Genomic DNA, 17,389 nt, shown 5'->3' on the forward strand with positions numbered 1-17,389 from the left:
GCTTTTAAAAAACGTAATAGATATGTTTCCAGTAAGTCATTTCTGTGACTAGCAAGCTCGATGAACAGCACATTGGATATGTGCGGAGTGCTTTGCCTTCAAGTCGAGTTGACCGAAATTCTTGCTTCACAAAACTCTTCGTGACTTAATAGTCATTTTTCTGGCACCTCTTCTGGTGTGTGTGTACACACACACACACACACACACACACACACGTCCAGATGACTCAGTCATAGTCTGCTGTTCTTTCTTTAAAATTTTCCCATGCCCTAGTTTATGTTGGAGCTCCCCAATGCCTGGGCACAGTGCTTAAGAGCCCTGATTTAAGTTGATTGGAGCAGGAACTAACAGGCTAAAGATTCCTGAGATGCCAGAAAGAGGATTGCTTTTTCCGGGACACCAACCCCCCTATACTACAATCCATCTGGTAAATTTGTTCTAAGTCTGTAGCAGGGCCTGGGGGTCTGTTTTGATGGGAGAGTGGAAGAGGCTTTCAGGGGAACAGGGTTCCCCACTTCTCACTTCTGCCTTTGTGTCCCTGAGTGCTTTCCCTACTCACCCCCTACCCCCACCCCATCCCCCAGGGCTCTGAAGGGCAGGTAAACTCCAACCTCTATCAGAGTCTTTCAGATTATATTCTGGACTGTGTCTCTCTTTTTTTTTTTTTAAATACCAATTTATTTTCTGACTTCCAGATCCATGGAATTATATATTTAAAACTTTCATCTTCTAATGTGGTTTAGACAGAGATGGGAGGAAACATGTGCTCCTTGACGTAGTGGTATGAACTAGAACAGTGGCATTGTTTTATTCTCAGTGCCCCAGTGAGACGATGTCTCCCAGACCCTCCTCTTACAGCTGGGTGCACGCGGGGTGCGAGCGCGGCAGGCAAACCCAGGGCTCCGCTCCCAGGGACGGGCTGTGATGTCGTCGGTTACCAAACAGTGTTAAAGACCGTGTGCCAGCCAAACCAGTAACTTATTTTTTTTTTTCCAAAAGAGTAGAATTCTCTCCTGTGTAGGAAAGCTGACAGAAGTAGCCAGGAATTCACAAAATACAGATGAGTAGAAGCATGAGGCCTTTCCATATTTCCTGGACCATCTTGAGCTATGATTCTGAAACATTCAGAAGAATAAGCCTCAAGTAGAGAGAACATGTTTTGAGGATGCTGATGGCAACAAATGTACAAATGTGCTTGACATAATGGATGGCATATGGATTTTGATAAGAGTTGTACACGCCCCCAATAAAATGATTTTGAAAAGAAAAAATGGTAATAAAAAGATTAACAAGCCTCTTTTATTCTTACCCAGAGATCCAGTAGGTGATGCTGCCCTGGTTGAAGTGGAGGGGCGCCTTACTGAACACCCACTTCCCCTTGCACCCCAAGGCACTTTCCCCCTTGAGCACATATGTATCTGAAACCAAAGACCTTAATGCCACATTCGTCCAATGAAAAATACTATTTAACTAATTTAAGGAGAGTTTGCTACCAAAATAAGCTGGACTGGAAATTGTTTGCAAGTGTAGGCAGACGTCTCCATTTGTCCGTCGCCTGGCGGCTCAGCGAGCCTCTCCAGGGCGGTGCTCTGCCATGCGGCGCTCATCTCCCGAGTGAGTTGGTAAGTTCACTGAGTTCAGAAGTCAGACGTTGCAGACAGGCCCTCTGTGGAAGGTAACAGGCTGCACCTCCCACCCCTGTCAATGGAGAGGAGCCCCCGAGGTGGCTCGCCAAGAGCTGCTCCCAGGAAGGGGAAGTTGCTGTTTTTGAAGACTGCAGCCTTGGGACCCGAGGGGCTGTAAGGCCACCGTGAGCTGGGCTGAGTGACAGGGACCAGCAGTGACACTCCTGTGCTTTTCTTTAGCGGAGCGAACACGAATCGTAACCTCCCCGTCTCTTAGACAGCGGCCACGTTGGCTCTAATGGAAGTTGGGCCCAAAAAGCCCATGTTGGTTTGTCTACAGGAATCAGTAAGACACTGCTTTTGCATATATGTAACTTGTCTTTCTTTTTAACAGGAAAAAATTAAAAAGTACATCCAAATATATTTATCAAACCTTATTTTTGAATGGTGAAAATAGTGATATCAAGATCTGTGCCCTAGGAGAAGAATGGAGCTTACACAAAATATATTTATGTCAAGTAAGTGTTTCATTTTTTTTCCCATTGGAGTATCAAGAATTAATCAATTTAAAAGAAAACTCATTGCATTTCACAGGAACCTTTTACATGGGCATTATGGCCTCTAATCTAATTAAAAAGTGCTTTATTAGAAAGCGAGGCACAATAGTAGAGAAGAGTTTTAGTCGGGCCTAGTAGAAAACAGACTTTGAATTTTCCTCGTTATCTCAGCCCAGGCACCATTCCTTCGGGAAGTAATTTGGTTGGAGCCCTCTTTAGGGAATGCTGACATTGGTGTATTTAGTGTCGGATTGTCAGTTGGATGAACTGATTTTGAAACACTGCTTTGTAGTTAAGGGTAAGTGTGAATGGACACTTCTTGACACCTTTTCCTTTGTCTTCAGAAATCTCCTTAAAGACAAGACTGACAGAGTATACAGACTAAGTTACTTAGCCGGCACTCCTATTGATTTCTGTGCTGGGGCTATCACTATCTGCCACTCCATCTTAAAGATTCGAAATTTCCTAAACAAAAGAAAATGTTGCCTCTCATGGCCCAGTCATTCAGTAATTCTTCAATCAGACTCCTTCTGTGTGTGGCAGTGGAGATAGCGCCGTGAGCAGAATCGTTCTTATTCTTTGGACCTTTTATTGTACTGGTTTTCTTCACCATTTGAGAATGATTACTGGGAAGAAGTGCCATCTAAGACTTTTCATTTGAAACATTTTTAAAAGGTTTTTTCTGTGACATTTTAATCATAATATTTTTATGTAAATTTTGGGGGAACAAGTTTCCTGTGGCTTGAAGTAGCTAGCCTAGAGAAGCTGTCCGAGTGTTGATCTCGCCTTGAGGCTGTGTGCTGCAGGTGTGATTCATTTATTGTCGGCAGTTTTGTGGGGGGCGAGGGGGGGGTGAGTGAGGCTGCCTCTGCCTGTACCACCACAGAGACACTGGGCCCAGAAAAGTGTAAGCCGCATGCTCAACTCTAAACCCTCGAGGGTAGGAGCAGTCCTGTTCTGGTCACTTTGTGTCCACAGTGCCTTATGTGTATGAAGCACTTAGTAAAATAAAATCCAAAATCAGTTACTGGAAGGAAAAAACTTCATCCAATGTGGGGCATTTGCTCTCCTTTTTTTCTCCTCCCGTGCACACTGTTTTATATCTACTTTGTGTGACATAAATGCTAAGGTTGCATTTATAATCTCCCTGAGAAGGACAACATGTAAATGTAATCTATCCAGAAATTGCCTTGTTAAAGGCAGGGATAACTAAGCTTAGTTACTTCATTGCCATCTGGTCGAGTGAAAAACTAGCAGTCTCAGTATTTAATATAGGAATTCAATTTGTAATATGAGAGTTTGGTTTAATTTTTGTTCAGTGAAGGAGCCCTGATGACACAATGGTTAAGTGATTGGCTGCTGACCCCGAGGTCAGTGGTTCAAACCCACCAGGCACTCCACAAGGGAAAGCTGTGGCAGTCTGCCTCCCAAAGGCTCTCAGCCCTGGAAACTGTCTGGTGAAGTTCTCTGCTGACCTGTCGGGTCACGATGCGTCAAAATCAGTTTGGTTGCTTTGCTAAATCAGTGCTAAACTTAAAGCATTGGGCATATCTTGATAGAATCCATAGTGCCTTTATTTTAATATCTTCTATGGGTATGTTTGGCAGTTCTTTTTCTCTTGGAATAATAGAATGGATTAGTTTTGGTAAAACTGTTCAATGAAGGTACTGGGTAATCACTGACTTTTTTTTTTTTTTTTAAGTCTGGCTACTTTTCTAGTATGTTCAGTGGTTCTTGGAAAGAATCCAGCATGAGTATCATTGAACTGGAGATTCCTGACCAGAATATCGACATAGAAGGTAACCACTGCCACCATCTAAACGTTAGCGAAAATGTTAGCCTTGCCTTCTTTTGGTGAAAAATTGTTTTCTTTTAACTTTGTAAGCTAAAAACTGCCCCATTTCAACATCTCAAGGAAATAACTTTATACTGATGTACCTCATAGTTCTTTCCCACCTGTCAGCTATCTAGTCACATGGTGCCCTTAATGAATCTGTTTGCTTATCTCTCTAAGTTGAAAGGGCATCAAAAAGTGTGTGCAAAAATTCCATTAAAAAATTTTTTTTTAGTTCAAGGATCGTTTGCCATTTTCTTTTAATTTGATTTTCCATGAACTTTTTAAAACCTACCTCATATTTCTCTTTGGGATGTAGATGAAGGACATAGACCAAGAGAATCAAAGTGAACCTTTTAAAAGCTACATAAAAAGCTGATAAATGATATTCATCAGTCATTAGGGAATATGAATATCTTCTGGGTTATTCATATAAATAAATGTGTAAATAACATAAGCTTCATTTTTATGGTCTTAGAGCAGTTTAGTGCCGCAACAGTAGAAGCCAGCTTTCTTTTCTTTCTCTTTTTTTTTCTAATCATTTTACTAGGGGCTCAGACAACTCTTATCACAATCCATACATACATCAATTGTGTAAAGCACATTTTTACATTCATTGCCCTCATCATTCTCAAAGCGTTTGCTCTCCACATCAGCCCCTGACATCAGTTCCTCATTTTTTCCCTCCCTCTCCACTCCCCCCTCCCTGATGAATCCTTGACAATTTATAAATTATCATTTTGTCATATCTTGCCCTGTCTGATGTCTCCCTTCACCCACTTTCTGTTGTCCGTCCCCCAGGGAGGAGGCTATATGTAGATCCATGTAATCGGTATCCCTTTTCCATCCCGCCCTCCCTCCACCGTCCCAGTATTACCCCTCACACCCCTGGCCCTGAAGGGATCATCCACCCTGGCTTCCCTGTGTTTCCAGTTCCTATCTGCACCAGTGAACATCCTCTGGTCTAGCCAGACTTGTAAGGTAGAATTGGGATCATGATAGTGGGGGAGGAGGAAGCATTTAGGAACTAGAGGAAAGTTGTATGTTTCATTGTTGCTACATCGCGTCTCCACCCTGAGACGCTTCTGTAAGGGGATGTTCAGTGGCCTACCAATGGACAGTAGCTTTCTTGCGTCCTTTTTGAGGTGGAGCTGAGCACTGCAGAATCACAGAGGTGTGTGTACCGGGCACCAGGCTCGGCGAACAGTGATGAGGAGCCACCAACTGTTTGGATTGGGTGCACAGTATTTGGAATGGTCAATACTTTTTACCATTTGCTTGCTGTGACCATTGGTCACGGTGGTCTGAACTGCTGTGTTAAAGAATCCAGAAGGATTGAGTGAACCATTTGAAGCCACGGCCGTTTCTTGGAAGAAAGACCTGGTGAGCCACTCCTGTAAAGATGACAGACTGGGAAACCCGATGGGCCAGTTTCACTTTGTCACGAACAGTGGCTGGAAGTCGGAAGGGAGAAAAATGAGGCTCTCCACTCCCGTAAAGATTCACAGCCCACAAACCACACGGGCAGTTTGACTGTGTCCTACACTGTCTCTCTGAGTCAAAATTGCTGTGGTGACAGTGAGCTTGCTTTGGGTTAGGAATCTGAACAGACTCGGGCACACCAGGGAGGGGTCACCAGCCGGGGGCATGTGGCATGAACCAAGATTGATACCACACTCCCCGTTGGTGAAGCAGCAAAGTTAAGATGATCATTGGTTTTTGTTCTTAGTGAGGGATCTACCAATTCTGACCATTTAATTCAACAACAACCACAGTGTTAAGAGGAGGTGCTAGCAGAATCGAGCTAGACTTGGTATAAACAGCAAAGCATAACGCTGAGTAAGCGCCCTCAGTCTGCAGCCAGCACTAGCATCTAGTGAGCAGTGCTCCTCTTATTCCTTCATATACGTACTCGCTGCCGTTGGAAACGGCTCGATGGCTGGGAGTTAATGGTCACCGCGTGCAGAGAGGTTTTTGTGGCACCATTTATTTATGGTTCTTCCCGCTCTCCATCTCGGCGTTGCTTGCAGCGCTGCAGGTCGCATTCGGCTCGCTGTACAGAGATGACGTCTTGATCAAGCCCAGTCGAGTCATTGCGATCTTGGCAGCAGCCTCCATGCTGCAGCTGGTAAGTATCTGTTCTAGAAGCACAAATACACTTAGCTTTTTAGGATGTTTTAAAATAAAAATGACATCTGTAAATACTCCATTTGCCAGAAATCACTTAACATGCTTACCTAAAGCAGTGTACTATAACTGCAGGGGCGAGGCTGTCTGTGTAGCAGAATACAAGCTGCCTCTGTACAGATGTCTTTGTAGTCTTAGATTGTTACAATGCAGAAAAATTGTACTTGTCCAAGTAAGAAATGGAGCCATGGTGGTATAGTGGTTCTACATTGGCCTGCGATCCGCATGATCAGCAGTTCAAAACCACCAGCAGCTTCCTCAGGAGAAAGACTGGGCTTTCTACTCCGGTAAATAGTAGTCAGCATTAACTCCATGGCAGCGGGGTTGGAGTCTGGAAGTTCCCACCTTCAAAGGACGCTACAACATAATATGTGTGAGCATAATGTGGTGTTCCAAAATTAAGGTATAATCTGCCCAGTGTGATAGATGCCATCATAAACATGTCCTGTAAGGTGTAGTGGATTTAAAAAGAAGGGAGTCACTACTTCAACCTACGATGTCATAAGGTGATGTTTCAGATTGAGTCTTAAAGCATGAAAATGTATTTATCCTGCAAAAAACAGAGAGGGTGAAGAACATTGCTGACAGAAAAAACGGTACACAAAGACCTAGAGATGTGAAACAATGGGTGATTCGAGAGTCTTAGCAGAATGTGTTTATAACATAGACGATGGGAAGGTTTGGAGAGAAGGGAGCAGAGGCGGCGTGATCAGGAAAGCCCCTGAGCATCGTGCTAATAAGCACGCTAGACTTTACTCACAAGTACCTGTGGAAGATCTTATGCCGGAGAGAGACGATCTAGAAAGAACACTACCAAAACCGTGAGAAGGAAAGACAGTGATCACCGTAGAGCCAACCACCAAGCAGCCCAAGTGAGCATCTAAATTGGGGAGTAGCCTTTCGGGCGGACAAGAACGGAACCTAAAGACGCCAAGCAGAATTAGCCATCACTTGGTGACAGCAGATGCTAAGAGAGTCATGGAGTCAGGCGTGGCCGCAGGCACATTTGACGTGCTAGCGAGTCAGTGTCTATTTGATAGTTTCCTTTTATGTGGCATTTATGTGTTTATGTACTTGAACTGTTAATAATGGCTTGCTAAATATATTTGACTAAGACCACTTGATTGGAAAAGATGTTTTGATCTCTTCAATACTTATTTCAAATAAATATTATTTTCAATACATATGACTTACTTTCTAACCTTTTGATTTAAATCCATGTTCTGCATTATTCATATGGCTTACTAACTAACTGAATAATGTGCTTGCATGCTGAAAATATTTCAGAAATCTGAGTGAAACACTGCCATCTTTCTATGTATTTAATTTGAGACATTTTATGTAAACATTTCAGATTAAAATTTTAATGTCTAAGAAATACTTGATAAAAGATGTTAATGTCTCAAACAATATTTTGTTCTAGGTGCATTTCTTAGGTATTGATAGATGTCTTAAGCTTTGGTAGACATTCCCTGATGATTCGTAAAGTTGGCTTGCTTAGCCCTTCACGAGGCATCAGACTGTGGTAAAGAGTTGTCCGTTTCCAAAGGAACACAGGCCAGACAGACAGTGCTGCGGAGGTGACTTGCCAAGGCCCCGCCGAGGGGGCGCTAGAAGAGTGGTGGTCGCAATATTAACTCTGTTTTGTCAACACTCCCTTCCCTACCACCCTCCTCTCTAATTCCAAGTATTTAAGTGAATACTTGCTGCAGTTTTTCAGTATTTTTGCTCGACTTGTTTAAAACAACATGGGCTGGCTGTCACTTAATGAGCTCTCTTTTCTTTCTTTCCTCCCCCTTTTTTTTTTCCTTTTCCCCCCCATTTTTAAAATATGTAAAGCACATACTCAGCGCTAATTTTTCCCATGTGAAATGGGCCTTTCCAGTGCTTATTTATATTTACAGGATGGTTTAATACAGCAGTGCGGTGAGACAATGAAGGAGACAATTAATGTGAACACTGTCTGTGGCTATCACACATCAGCAGGGACCTATGGATTAGATTCTGTAAAGAAAAAGTGAGTTCCCTTTCTTGGTTTCGTCCCATCCCACTGTTGGGACTTTGCTCTTTGGTTTCTTAAGAGAATGTGAAATTTCGAAAAAAGAGAAGGGGGGGAAAAAAAGACAGGAGCATATAAAAACCTACATTTAACTTTGAACTAATTAAGAACTTCCTTAAAAATGTTGTCTTTGATGTGGTGACCATGGGTGGGTTATACATGCTTGTGAAACCCGGCCACTCCAACAGCACATTTTCTGCTGTTTGTTTAACTGTAGGTGTGATGCCTGTTTGATCAGTCCAGCTGCTGTCGCGCTCGGCTCTTTACCTCTTGCAAATTAAAGTTCCCATTTCCAGACAATAAAGACAGTAGTCGATGTATGCAAACCCCTTCATAAATCATTTTAACACACGTGAAATAGGATTTTGTTAATTAGGTGTGTTCTTATTAATTTGAAGGGAATAGTCCCTGAATAACTGCTGACAAAAACAGTACTAAATTTCCAGATGTTAAACTAAAACTTTTAAGCATGTCCTAGCAAGATTAATTCTCTTTTTATTTTAACTGAAAGTGCTATTTGACATTGTAAGAGTGTGATATATAATGTAATAATTACAGGTTTTAATTTCAGATGCCTTGAGTGGCTTCTAAACAACTTGATGACTCACCAGAATGTTGAACTTTTTAAAGAAATGAGGTATTGGCTCATAAATACTATTTTTCATGTGTTGCTTACCTAAAGTTTGTAAGATACTTTTATATTACACAAAAAATATATTAAGAAAAAGTGAGCATTTTAATGAAAGGTATCTCGACTTTATCCATGAACTGAAGAAACACTACAAACGTTTGTTTTCTTTTTTGTAACTGATATAATGTAGATTATATGGATGGTTGTAACCAATTTTAATAGGAAAAGATACTGCTGCTATAAGATTATAGGACAGTCCTAAATGTTGCCTCACTTCTTTCGTTGAGCTGTTAGAGAATCCAAGTTATATTTTTAAAATCCTCCTTGAGCATTAAGAAATGAGGTTGGGAATGATGATGGCAACAAATGTTCAAAGGTGCTTGACACATGGAGGGATGTAGGGGTTGTGATCAGAGTTGGACGAGCCCCCAATAAAACGATTTATAAAAAAAAAAGAAATGAAGTTTGAGGACATTGCTTTAATTCTTTTGCAAACGTTCACTCACTGCCATCGAGCCGACTGACTCGTAGCAGCCCTGTGACCTGTGGGTTGGTTTCGGAGGCTGTAAATCTTGATGAGGTCAGAAAACAGCTTGGTAGTTTCGAACCACCGACCCTGTGGAGAGCAGCTCAACTCATAGCCCACTCTGCCACCCGCGCTCCTTCTGCTAAATATAGTAAAATAGAACTCATGCTTAGGTTGACCTTTGGGTTGTACCCTGTGCATTAGGCATCCGAAGAGTCTCGGTGACCCAGTGAGTAACTGCTCAGTCACTAACCCCAGGTCAGCAGGTGTCCGAGAGAAAGACGGGGCAGTCTGCTCCCGTGAAGGTCACGGCTTTGGAAACCCTTGGGCACCGTGATGTGGAATCATGTCAATGGCAGTGGGTTTGGTTTTGGCTAGTCATTCCTTCCTTCACCGAGGCTTACTAAGTAAACATTGTGTATCAATCTGCAGAGACTGTGAAGGGTGCCGAAGTGCTGTGCTAAGGCCTTTGTTCTTAACGGCGTTTACTTCTGAGTGTGGGGTGGAATCAACTGTGAGCAGCTCGTAGCTCTCGTCAGACGGTGGTGCTGCTCAGGCAGGGGAATCCTGTCCCCATGAGTATGTGACTTGCCGCCGGAAGTGTCACAGCGAAGCATTAGCATTGCTTAGCTTCCTGAAAGGTCCATTTTATTAGAGGTTGGTTTTTTTGAGGGCAGGGGCAGAAGGAAAGAGGTAGACATTTTTGTGTGAAGACATATGGACTAAGACTTAAGGGAATTCACGTTTCTTTGATTTCTTTTGATCAGTGGGTCTCAACCTTCCTAATGCCGTGACCCTTTAAGGCATTTCTTTATGTTGTGGTGACCCTCCAACCATGAAATTATTTTCGCTGCTACTTTATCACTGTAATTTTGCTACTGTTATGAAAAGGTCTCTCGACCCCCAAAGGGGTTGTGACCCACAGGTTGAGAACCGCTGCTCTGGACGAAACACGAATGAACAGAGATGTTATAGACCGCCCCCGGATCCCTTGTCTGCCCTGCTCTTAGGAGCATGTGGGTAGAAAATTTTGAGGACCATCGATCTACCGAAAAATCACAGTGATGTCAATCGTCGCTCAAGCTCTGCAGTGCGCTTGGTTTGGAAATCATTAGAAACACGTCTGTTTCTTTCTCTCTCATAATTGATCATTGGGAATTTTCCAAAAGAAGGTGGATCTTTGGGGTCATCCTAAAATCCCAGCTCTTCTGCTGCTCCCATCTCAAAGGAAGGAGGGAAAGAATGTCTTGGCCTCGTTGTCTAAAAATGATCAAAGCATGTTTCATGACCACTCGGTTCTTTGAGTTGGGAGGTGCTGACTGAGGTCGCAGGGGAGGGCACAAAGTATTTGAAGTGAAGGGTAGGGCTACTTCAAGGAGGATGCTAGACGGAGTGCAAGTGACGGTTGGTTTGGCTGATCTGAAGGAGAGGAGGAGAAAAATCAGGGCATCATTTTCATTGAGATGGGATTTGAACTCATGAAATCACCGCGGAGTCGGGGAGGGGGCGCGAGAAGGAAGCTAGACCAGAGCCTTGAGCATCTTGGGCTTTTGGAGACCTGGACGGGAGACTGAGGCAGATGCGAGCAGAAAACGTTGGGAGTGCTTTGTCAGTAGTCCAGGGACGAACGAGACAGGAGCTAGTTGGCAAAAACTGTGTCGGTGTCCATCTGGCCCGGTGTGTGCTGAGGGAAAGCACGCTTGCTATGTGACCGTAGTCGCGGTTACAAATTGGGCGGTGATCCACAGTCAGGAGTTGAAAACCACCAGCAGCTCCGTGGGAGAAAGACTGGCCTTTCTACTCCTGTCAACAGTTACAGTCTTGGAAGCCCACAGTGGGGTCGCTGGGAGTCAGCATCCGCTCGATGGCCGGGAGCTTGGTTTACGTGATCCTGTTCATCGAGGCACTGAACTGCGGTGCGGCTGTCTCCACGTCGATCACCAGGATTGGTTGCCCTGAGCTGCTGTCACCGAGTTGATCGTGACTCATGGCGGGCCCGTGGGCACAGAGTGGGGCTGTCGGGGGGGGGGGGCGCGTTTCAAGGCTGAGACATTTCTGGAGCAGATTTTCAGCCCCCTCTCCCAGTTGGATTCAAGCAGCCAGCCTTGGGCTAGTCGTTCAGACCATAACCATTTGCCCCCCACCCAAGGATGCGTCGAAAAGGGGGATAGCAATTCCTTGTTGTGGGGATTTGATGAACTCACGTGTGTGAAGCCGTGAGCACGGTGCCCGGAGCAGAGCAAGCCCCCAACACTTCACTCGAGGCAGCTGCTCCTCCTGCCTTGGACTTTGGTTTTTCATTAAGGAATCCAGTCGATCTCCAAGGACAGTTTGAGCACAAATACTTCACGGAGAAGTTGCATCTTTCCATGTGCACATTTGTCTGCTGCAGACACATCAGTGTGTAGGTAGGGGTGCTTCAAAGAGCCCCTGGAAATATCCATCTTTTGATTCCATTTTCTTCTTAATAAAGGGCACAGATTGTAAGTGCCCAGAGCCTTCAATCGATATGTTTAATGCAAATGTCCCCGGAGAGACCTACAGGGTGAGGGAAGTGCTCAGGCAGCACTGTGCACCTGCCACGACGGCCCTTGCGGTGGAGCTTCGTCATGTGTCAAGTGGCCATTCATGTGTGCGACCCGATCCTAGGACTCGATCTGGCCCGTTCATCTCCAGGGGGAAACAAAACAAGGCGGCAGCTCGGCATTGACGCATTTGCTAGACTGTTAGCAGTAAAATAACTCTCCAGCATATAAAGACCGTAGGCAGTAGTGGGGTTACGGACGTCCGTAATGGGGCAACTCCTCAAAAAACCGAAACCAAACCCGCTGCCATCAAGGCAGTTCTAACTCACGATGACCCTGCAGGGCCAGGTGGGACGGGAGTAGAAAGTCTCTCTCTCTCTCTCTCTCTCTCTCTCCTCTCCCTTGGAGCGGCTGGTGGTTTCAAACTGCTAACCTTGCAGTTAGCCGCTCAAGGGCTACCACTACACCACCGGGCTTCCTCAGGGTATCAGGGTAACTCCTGCTTGGCCTTTAAGGCTATGGACATCTGTCCTCCCTTCGAAAGAAGCAGACCAGCCCTACTTCATCACAGTCACCTTCACCTGCCGCACCTGCCGCTTGTGAATCATCGAAAGGCCACCGGCGTTTTGCAGTAACTCAGAGCCAACAGGGAACTGCGCACCTACACCAACTCACAGACTCCACTTACAGACACAGAAGTGCATCTCTGTCGTGACCCAGGGACTGACTGTGTGCAGCAACAGAGAGCGTTGCTGGCTCCTTGGAATGGGGGAAAAATAAATCAGAGCAGAAAATTAACTACATAAAAAATCCTTAATGCTTTTAAATATATATATATATATATATATATATATATATATATATATATATATATATATATAGTTGGAATAACCAAAAGCTTAGAAAGTAGCATTTTTTTATTCTGCCCTTAAATTTCTCGATCGTGTTTTTATGCTGCTTTATCTTTTCTAGCATAAACGTCATGCAACAGCTCATTGGTTCATCTAATTTGTTTGTGATGCAAGTAGAAATGGATGTGTACACAGCTCTTAAAAAGGTACCGATGAAGTGTGATTTATGCACTGATTGGCATATTTCATCCTGGAGACAAGTGATGTCCGTCCAGCGATGCCCCGGGGAGGGTCCCACAGATAACAATGAAAAGGAATGTGCCATAACGTTAACAGCATCTTACCTCTCTAGGGCCCAGGATTGAGAATCATGAATGACTGTAGTTTTGTTCTTTATACTTTTCTACCCGAGGCATACTTGTCTGTTGTTTCCAACATGTGTTGTTGCTTGATGAGCAGACACGTTTTGTGTAGCTAGTGCGGTGTCCTGCTGGCACCGTGGGCAGGCGCTTGGCCACCGCCAGCCAGCAGCGGCTCCACGGGAGAGAGGGGGCAGCCAGCGTGCCTGAAGCTGAGCGCCACGGAACCCTGCCAGACCGTTTGGCTCGGCAAATCAACTTGATGGCTTTTCAGAAAGGCTTTCAAAGTTGCATTTTTGCAGAATCCAGGAGTTTATGATAAAATTTCTATGCACGCCATGTCTAGACGAGGTCTGCATTCTTGGTGTGAAGGCCACATTGGCACTTCAGGCAGATGTCTCACTTCACCCTGTGGAAAGATCGCACCTTTCTTCATCTAAAGGGACTCTTGACAACGCTCTGAGGAGACGCCCCAAATCTCACGCACCCGCGTGACAGTTTCTGAGACTGCACCTTTTGACCTAAGCAGACCCAGCCTCGCCTTTCTCTATCTCTGAGCCCAGTGTGCCCCAGGGCTCCCCCAGCAGTGCGAGACTAATGGAAACGTACACAAGGAGCCCTGTGGCGTGGGTGTGTGATGCTTCAGGGCTTCGCAGAGATTGGCGCATTCCTTACCAAACACTCTGGGAGTTTTCACCATGAGACCGTGATTGGTGCCAGGATGAATTTAAACCCAGATAACGTACATTCTTTCCGTTACTTATAAAATGGAAATTCAGGTGCCATAGGCATTTTAAGGTGGAAACAATTTGAAAATATAAAAGCAACATGAGGGAGTCTTGTAATCTTTCTCACTTGTTTATTTATGTATGTTTAACCTAGTGGATGTTTCTTCAACTTGTGCCTTCTTGGAATGGATCCTTGAAACAACTTTTGACTGAAACAGATATCTGGTTTTCTAAGTGGAGAAAAGGTAAGCCTTGCACTTTTAGTAAGAACCTTTTTCTTTTTTTCTAATAGTTTTATTAGGGGCTCTTACAACTCCTATCACAGTCCATACATACATTCATTGCCCTCATCATTCTCAAAACATTTGCTCACCACCTAAGCCCCTGGCATCAGCTCCCTGCTTCCCCCTCCCTCATGAACCCTTGATAATTTATAAATTATTATTTTGTCATATCTTGCCCTGTCCGATGTCTCCCTTCACCCACTTTTCTGTTGTCCATCCTCAGGGAGGAGGTCGCATGTAGATCCTTGTAATAGGTTCCCCCTTTCCAACCCACTCACCCTCTACCCTCCCAGTATCGCACCTCACACGACTGGTCCTGAAGGGATCATCCACCCTGGATTCCCTGTGTTTCCAGTTCCTATCTGTACCAGTGTACATCCTCTGGTCTAGCCAGACTTACAAGGGAGAATTGGGATCATGATTGTGGGGGGCTGGAGGAAGCATTTAGGAACCAAAGAAAAGTTATGTTTTTCATCATTGCTACATCGTACCCTGACTGGCTCGTCTCCTCCCCGAGACCCTTCTGTAAGGGGATGTCCAGTTGACTACAAATGGGCTTTGGGTCTCCACTCCGCACTCCCCATCTCATTCACAATGATAGGATTTTTTGTTCTGATGATTCCTGATACCTGATCCCTTTGACACCTTGTGATCACACAGGCTGGTGTGCTTCTTCCATGTGGGCTTTGTTGCTTCTGAGCTAGATGGCCACTTGTTTACCTTCAAGCCTTTAAGACTCCAGACGCTATATCTTTTGATAGCTGGGCACCATCAGCTTTCTTAGCCACATTTGCTTATGCACCCATTTGTCTTCAGCGATCGTATCAAGGAGGTGAGCACACAATTATATGACTTTTTGTTCTTTGATGCCTGATACCTGATCCCTTCAGCACCTCGTGATCACACAGGCTGGTGTGCTTCTTCGATGAGGGCTTTCTTGCTTCTGAACTAGATGGCCACTTGTTTACCTTCAAGCCTTTAAGACCCCAGGCGTTATATCTTTTGATAGCCAGCCACCATCAGCTTTCTTCACCACATTTGCTTATTTACCTGCTTTGTCTTCAGCGGTTGTGTCAGGAAGGTGAGCATCATAGAATGCCAATTTAATAGAAGAAAGTATTCTTGCATTGAGGGAGTACTTGAGTGGAGGCCCAATGTCCTTCTGCTACCGTATTACTAAATGTATAAATATATGCACATAGATCTATTTCCCCATTCTCATATATAAATATGTTTACATATGTACATGCCTTTATTTAGACCTCTATAAATGCCCTTTGCCTCCTCTTTCCTCTACTTCCTTTGACTTTCCTCTTGTCCCACTGTCATGCTCAGTCTTCATTTGGGTTTCAGTAATTCCTCTTGGTTATATTACCCTTGATCATTCCCTACCAGGCCTCCTACACCCTCCTCCCCACGATTTGGATCGCTTGTTGTTCCCTTGCCCCTAGGTTTGTTAACACCACTACCTGTCCCTCCCACCACACCCCCTCTCCCATGTCCCCCCAGAACTGTTGGTCCCATTGTTTTTTTCCTCCAGATTGTTCATCCAGCCAATCTTATTTAGACAGACCTGTGGAGATAATAACATGCAAAAAAAAATCAAGACAGAGCAAAACCAAGCAACAATATACAACAAAACAACAACAAACTAATGACAAAAAAACCCACAAAACACAACAAAACAAAAGCTTGTAGTTAGTTCAAGGACTGTTTGTTGGCCTTTCGGAATGTTTTCCAGTCCAGTCTGTTTGGGTCACCACGCCCTGACCCCAAAGTCCACCTTTGGCATTCTCTGGGGACCTCGCCGCTCTGTTCCCTTGCGCTGTTCTGTTGCACCCCTTAGTGTTTTGTCTCGGTGTGGTGGGATCAGATCGGGCGCAATTCCCACACTGTGTCTGCGGTGTTGTCTCCTGTAGGGCTGTGGGTCAGTGAGGGACATTGTGGCTCATAGTGGGGCCGGCCATGTGGTCCTCTTTGTGGACTGACTGCTCTAATAGGAAACATCCTCCTCAAGGCCTGGTGGGCCAGGATGTGCTCCACTCTCTCCTCCTCCCCTTCATCTGCTCCCGTGCGCTCCGATCAGACATTTCCCTCTCCTGGAGCTGCAGCTTCAGTCCCGTCCTTTGAAATAAATTCTTCTGGGGGGAGGGAGAGGTGTCCACTGTTGGGATCAGGGCTGGTCCCTCATTTCTTTTTTTTTTTAATGAGATATATTTTATTCAGAGCCTGCCTTAGACCCTCAGAGAATATCAGCTCTAGAGAGAATCATCTCAGTGACCTCATTTAGCACCTCACTTACACCGAGAACATCGTGGCCGGATAACAAAGAGCCTTGGCTGGTACCGTCACTCCTTGCTCTGAGACTATCTTCGTATTCCAGCCTATTATTTTCCCGTATTAGCGCCAGCTCAGACTGGCGATTGCATTTGTCTTTTTTTACATTGGGGGCTCTGACATCTCTTACCACAATCCATACATTTCTCCAGTGTGTCAAGCACATTTGCACGTGTGCCTCCATCATCATTTTCAAAGCATTCTCTTCCCACTTGAGCTCCTGATAACCGCTCCCCATTTGGATTGGCCTTTTGTTAGACCCTCATAAGGTTGCTCTCAGGTCAAGCAACATCCAGGCCGCTGGACAGACTGAGGCGTAATATCCCCTTGAAAGTGGACGGAAGTCTATTCTTTACTCAGAGGGATGCTTCCATCCCTTTCATCGGGTGGGTTAGCATCAGCTACTGTAAGATTTGATGTGGGCAGAGGTCTAGAGGACAGTGTAGCTTGCTTGTCACCCATGGCAACGATGCCTTTTTTCCTGTTCTGCATTTTAACATCGCGTTAATGAAGGAACTGGTGCCCCTGTCTGGAGCATAAGTGAGAGGAATCTTGAAATACAGTCACCCTGACTTGAGGCTTTGGGGCTCCACAGTTCCACTGGGCATTCCGTCTCCGACTCTAGCCACCTGTCACCCCCAAGCCCTCCTTTCCCATCCTGCTCACTAAGCGCCAGCCCCCCAGAGGCATTCTCCATGAAGCACTCCCATGTGGCCAAAGAGAATTTCCTAGGGCTTTTCCCCTAAATCTTCCTCAGCTTTGATCCATAAATTTAAGGTTTATAAAATCCTTGAAAAAATTTTAAACCAGCTTATTTGCAGTCTTATAAGTACACTTTGTGGGAATATATGTATATTCATAAAAATATTCAAGGATAAAAGAATTC

The 17,389-nt window shown here is 44.8% G+C and overlaps 1 protein-coding gene across 1 annotated transcript in view; it reads left to right on the forward strand.

Moving 5' to 3' along the window:
• The window catches only part of GMCL1 (germ cell-less 1, spermatogenesis associated), a 39,934-nt gene that overhangs the window by 8,900 nt on the left and 13,645 nt on the right, over nt 1-17,389 (forward strand). Inside the window, exons 2-8 of the mRNA XM_075535625.1 lie at nt 2,020-2,143; nt 3,885-3,981; nt 6,047-6,144; nt 8,108-8,220; nt 8,834-8,899; nt 12,917-13,001; nt 14,037-14,127. Of these exons, the coding sequence (XP_075391740.1) occupies nt 2,020-2,143; nt 3,885-3,981; nt 6,047-6,144; nt 8,108-8,220; nt 8,834-8,899; nt 12,917-13,001; nt 14,037-14,127 (674 nt within the window). The remainder of the gene's footprint in view (nt 1-2,019; nt 2,144-3,884; nt 3,982-6,046; nt 6,145-8,107; nt 8,221-8,833; nt 8,900-12,916; nt 13,002-14,036; nt 14,128-17,389) is intronic.

Source organism: Tenrec ecaudatus, chromosome 17, assembly GCF_050624435.1.
Source record: "Tenrec ecaudatus isolate mTenEca1 chromosome 17, mTenEca1.hap1, whole genome shotgun sequence".
In the NCBI taxonomy this organism is placed as follows: Eukaryota; Metazoa; Chordata; class Mammalia; order Afrosoricida; family Tenrecidae; genus Tenrec; species Tenrec ecaudatus.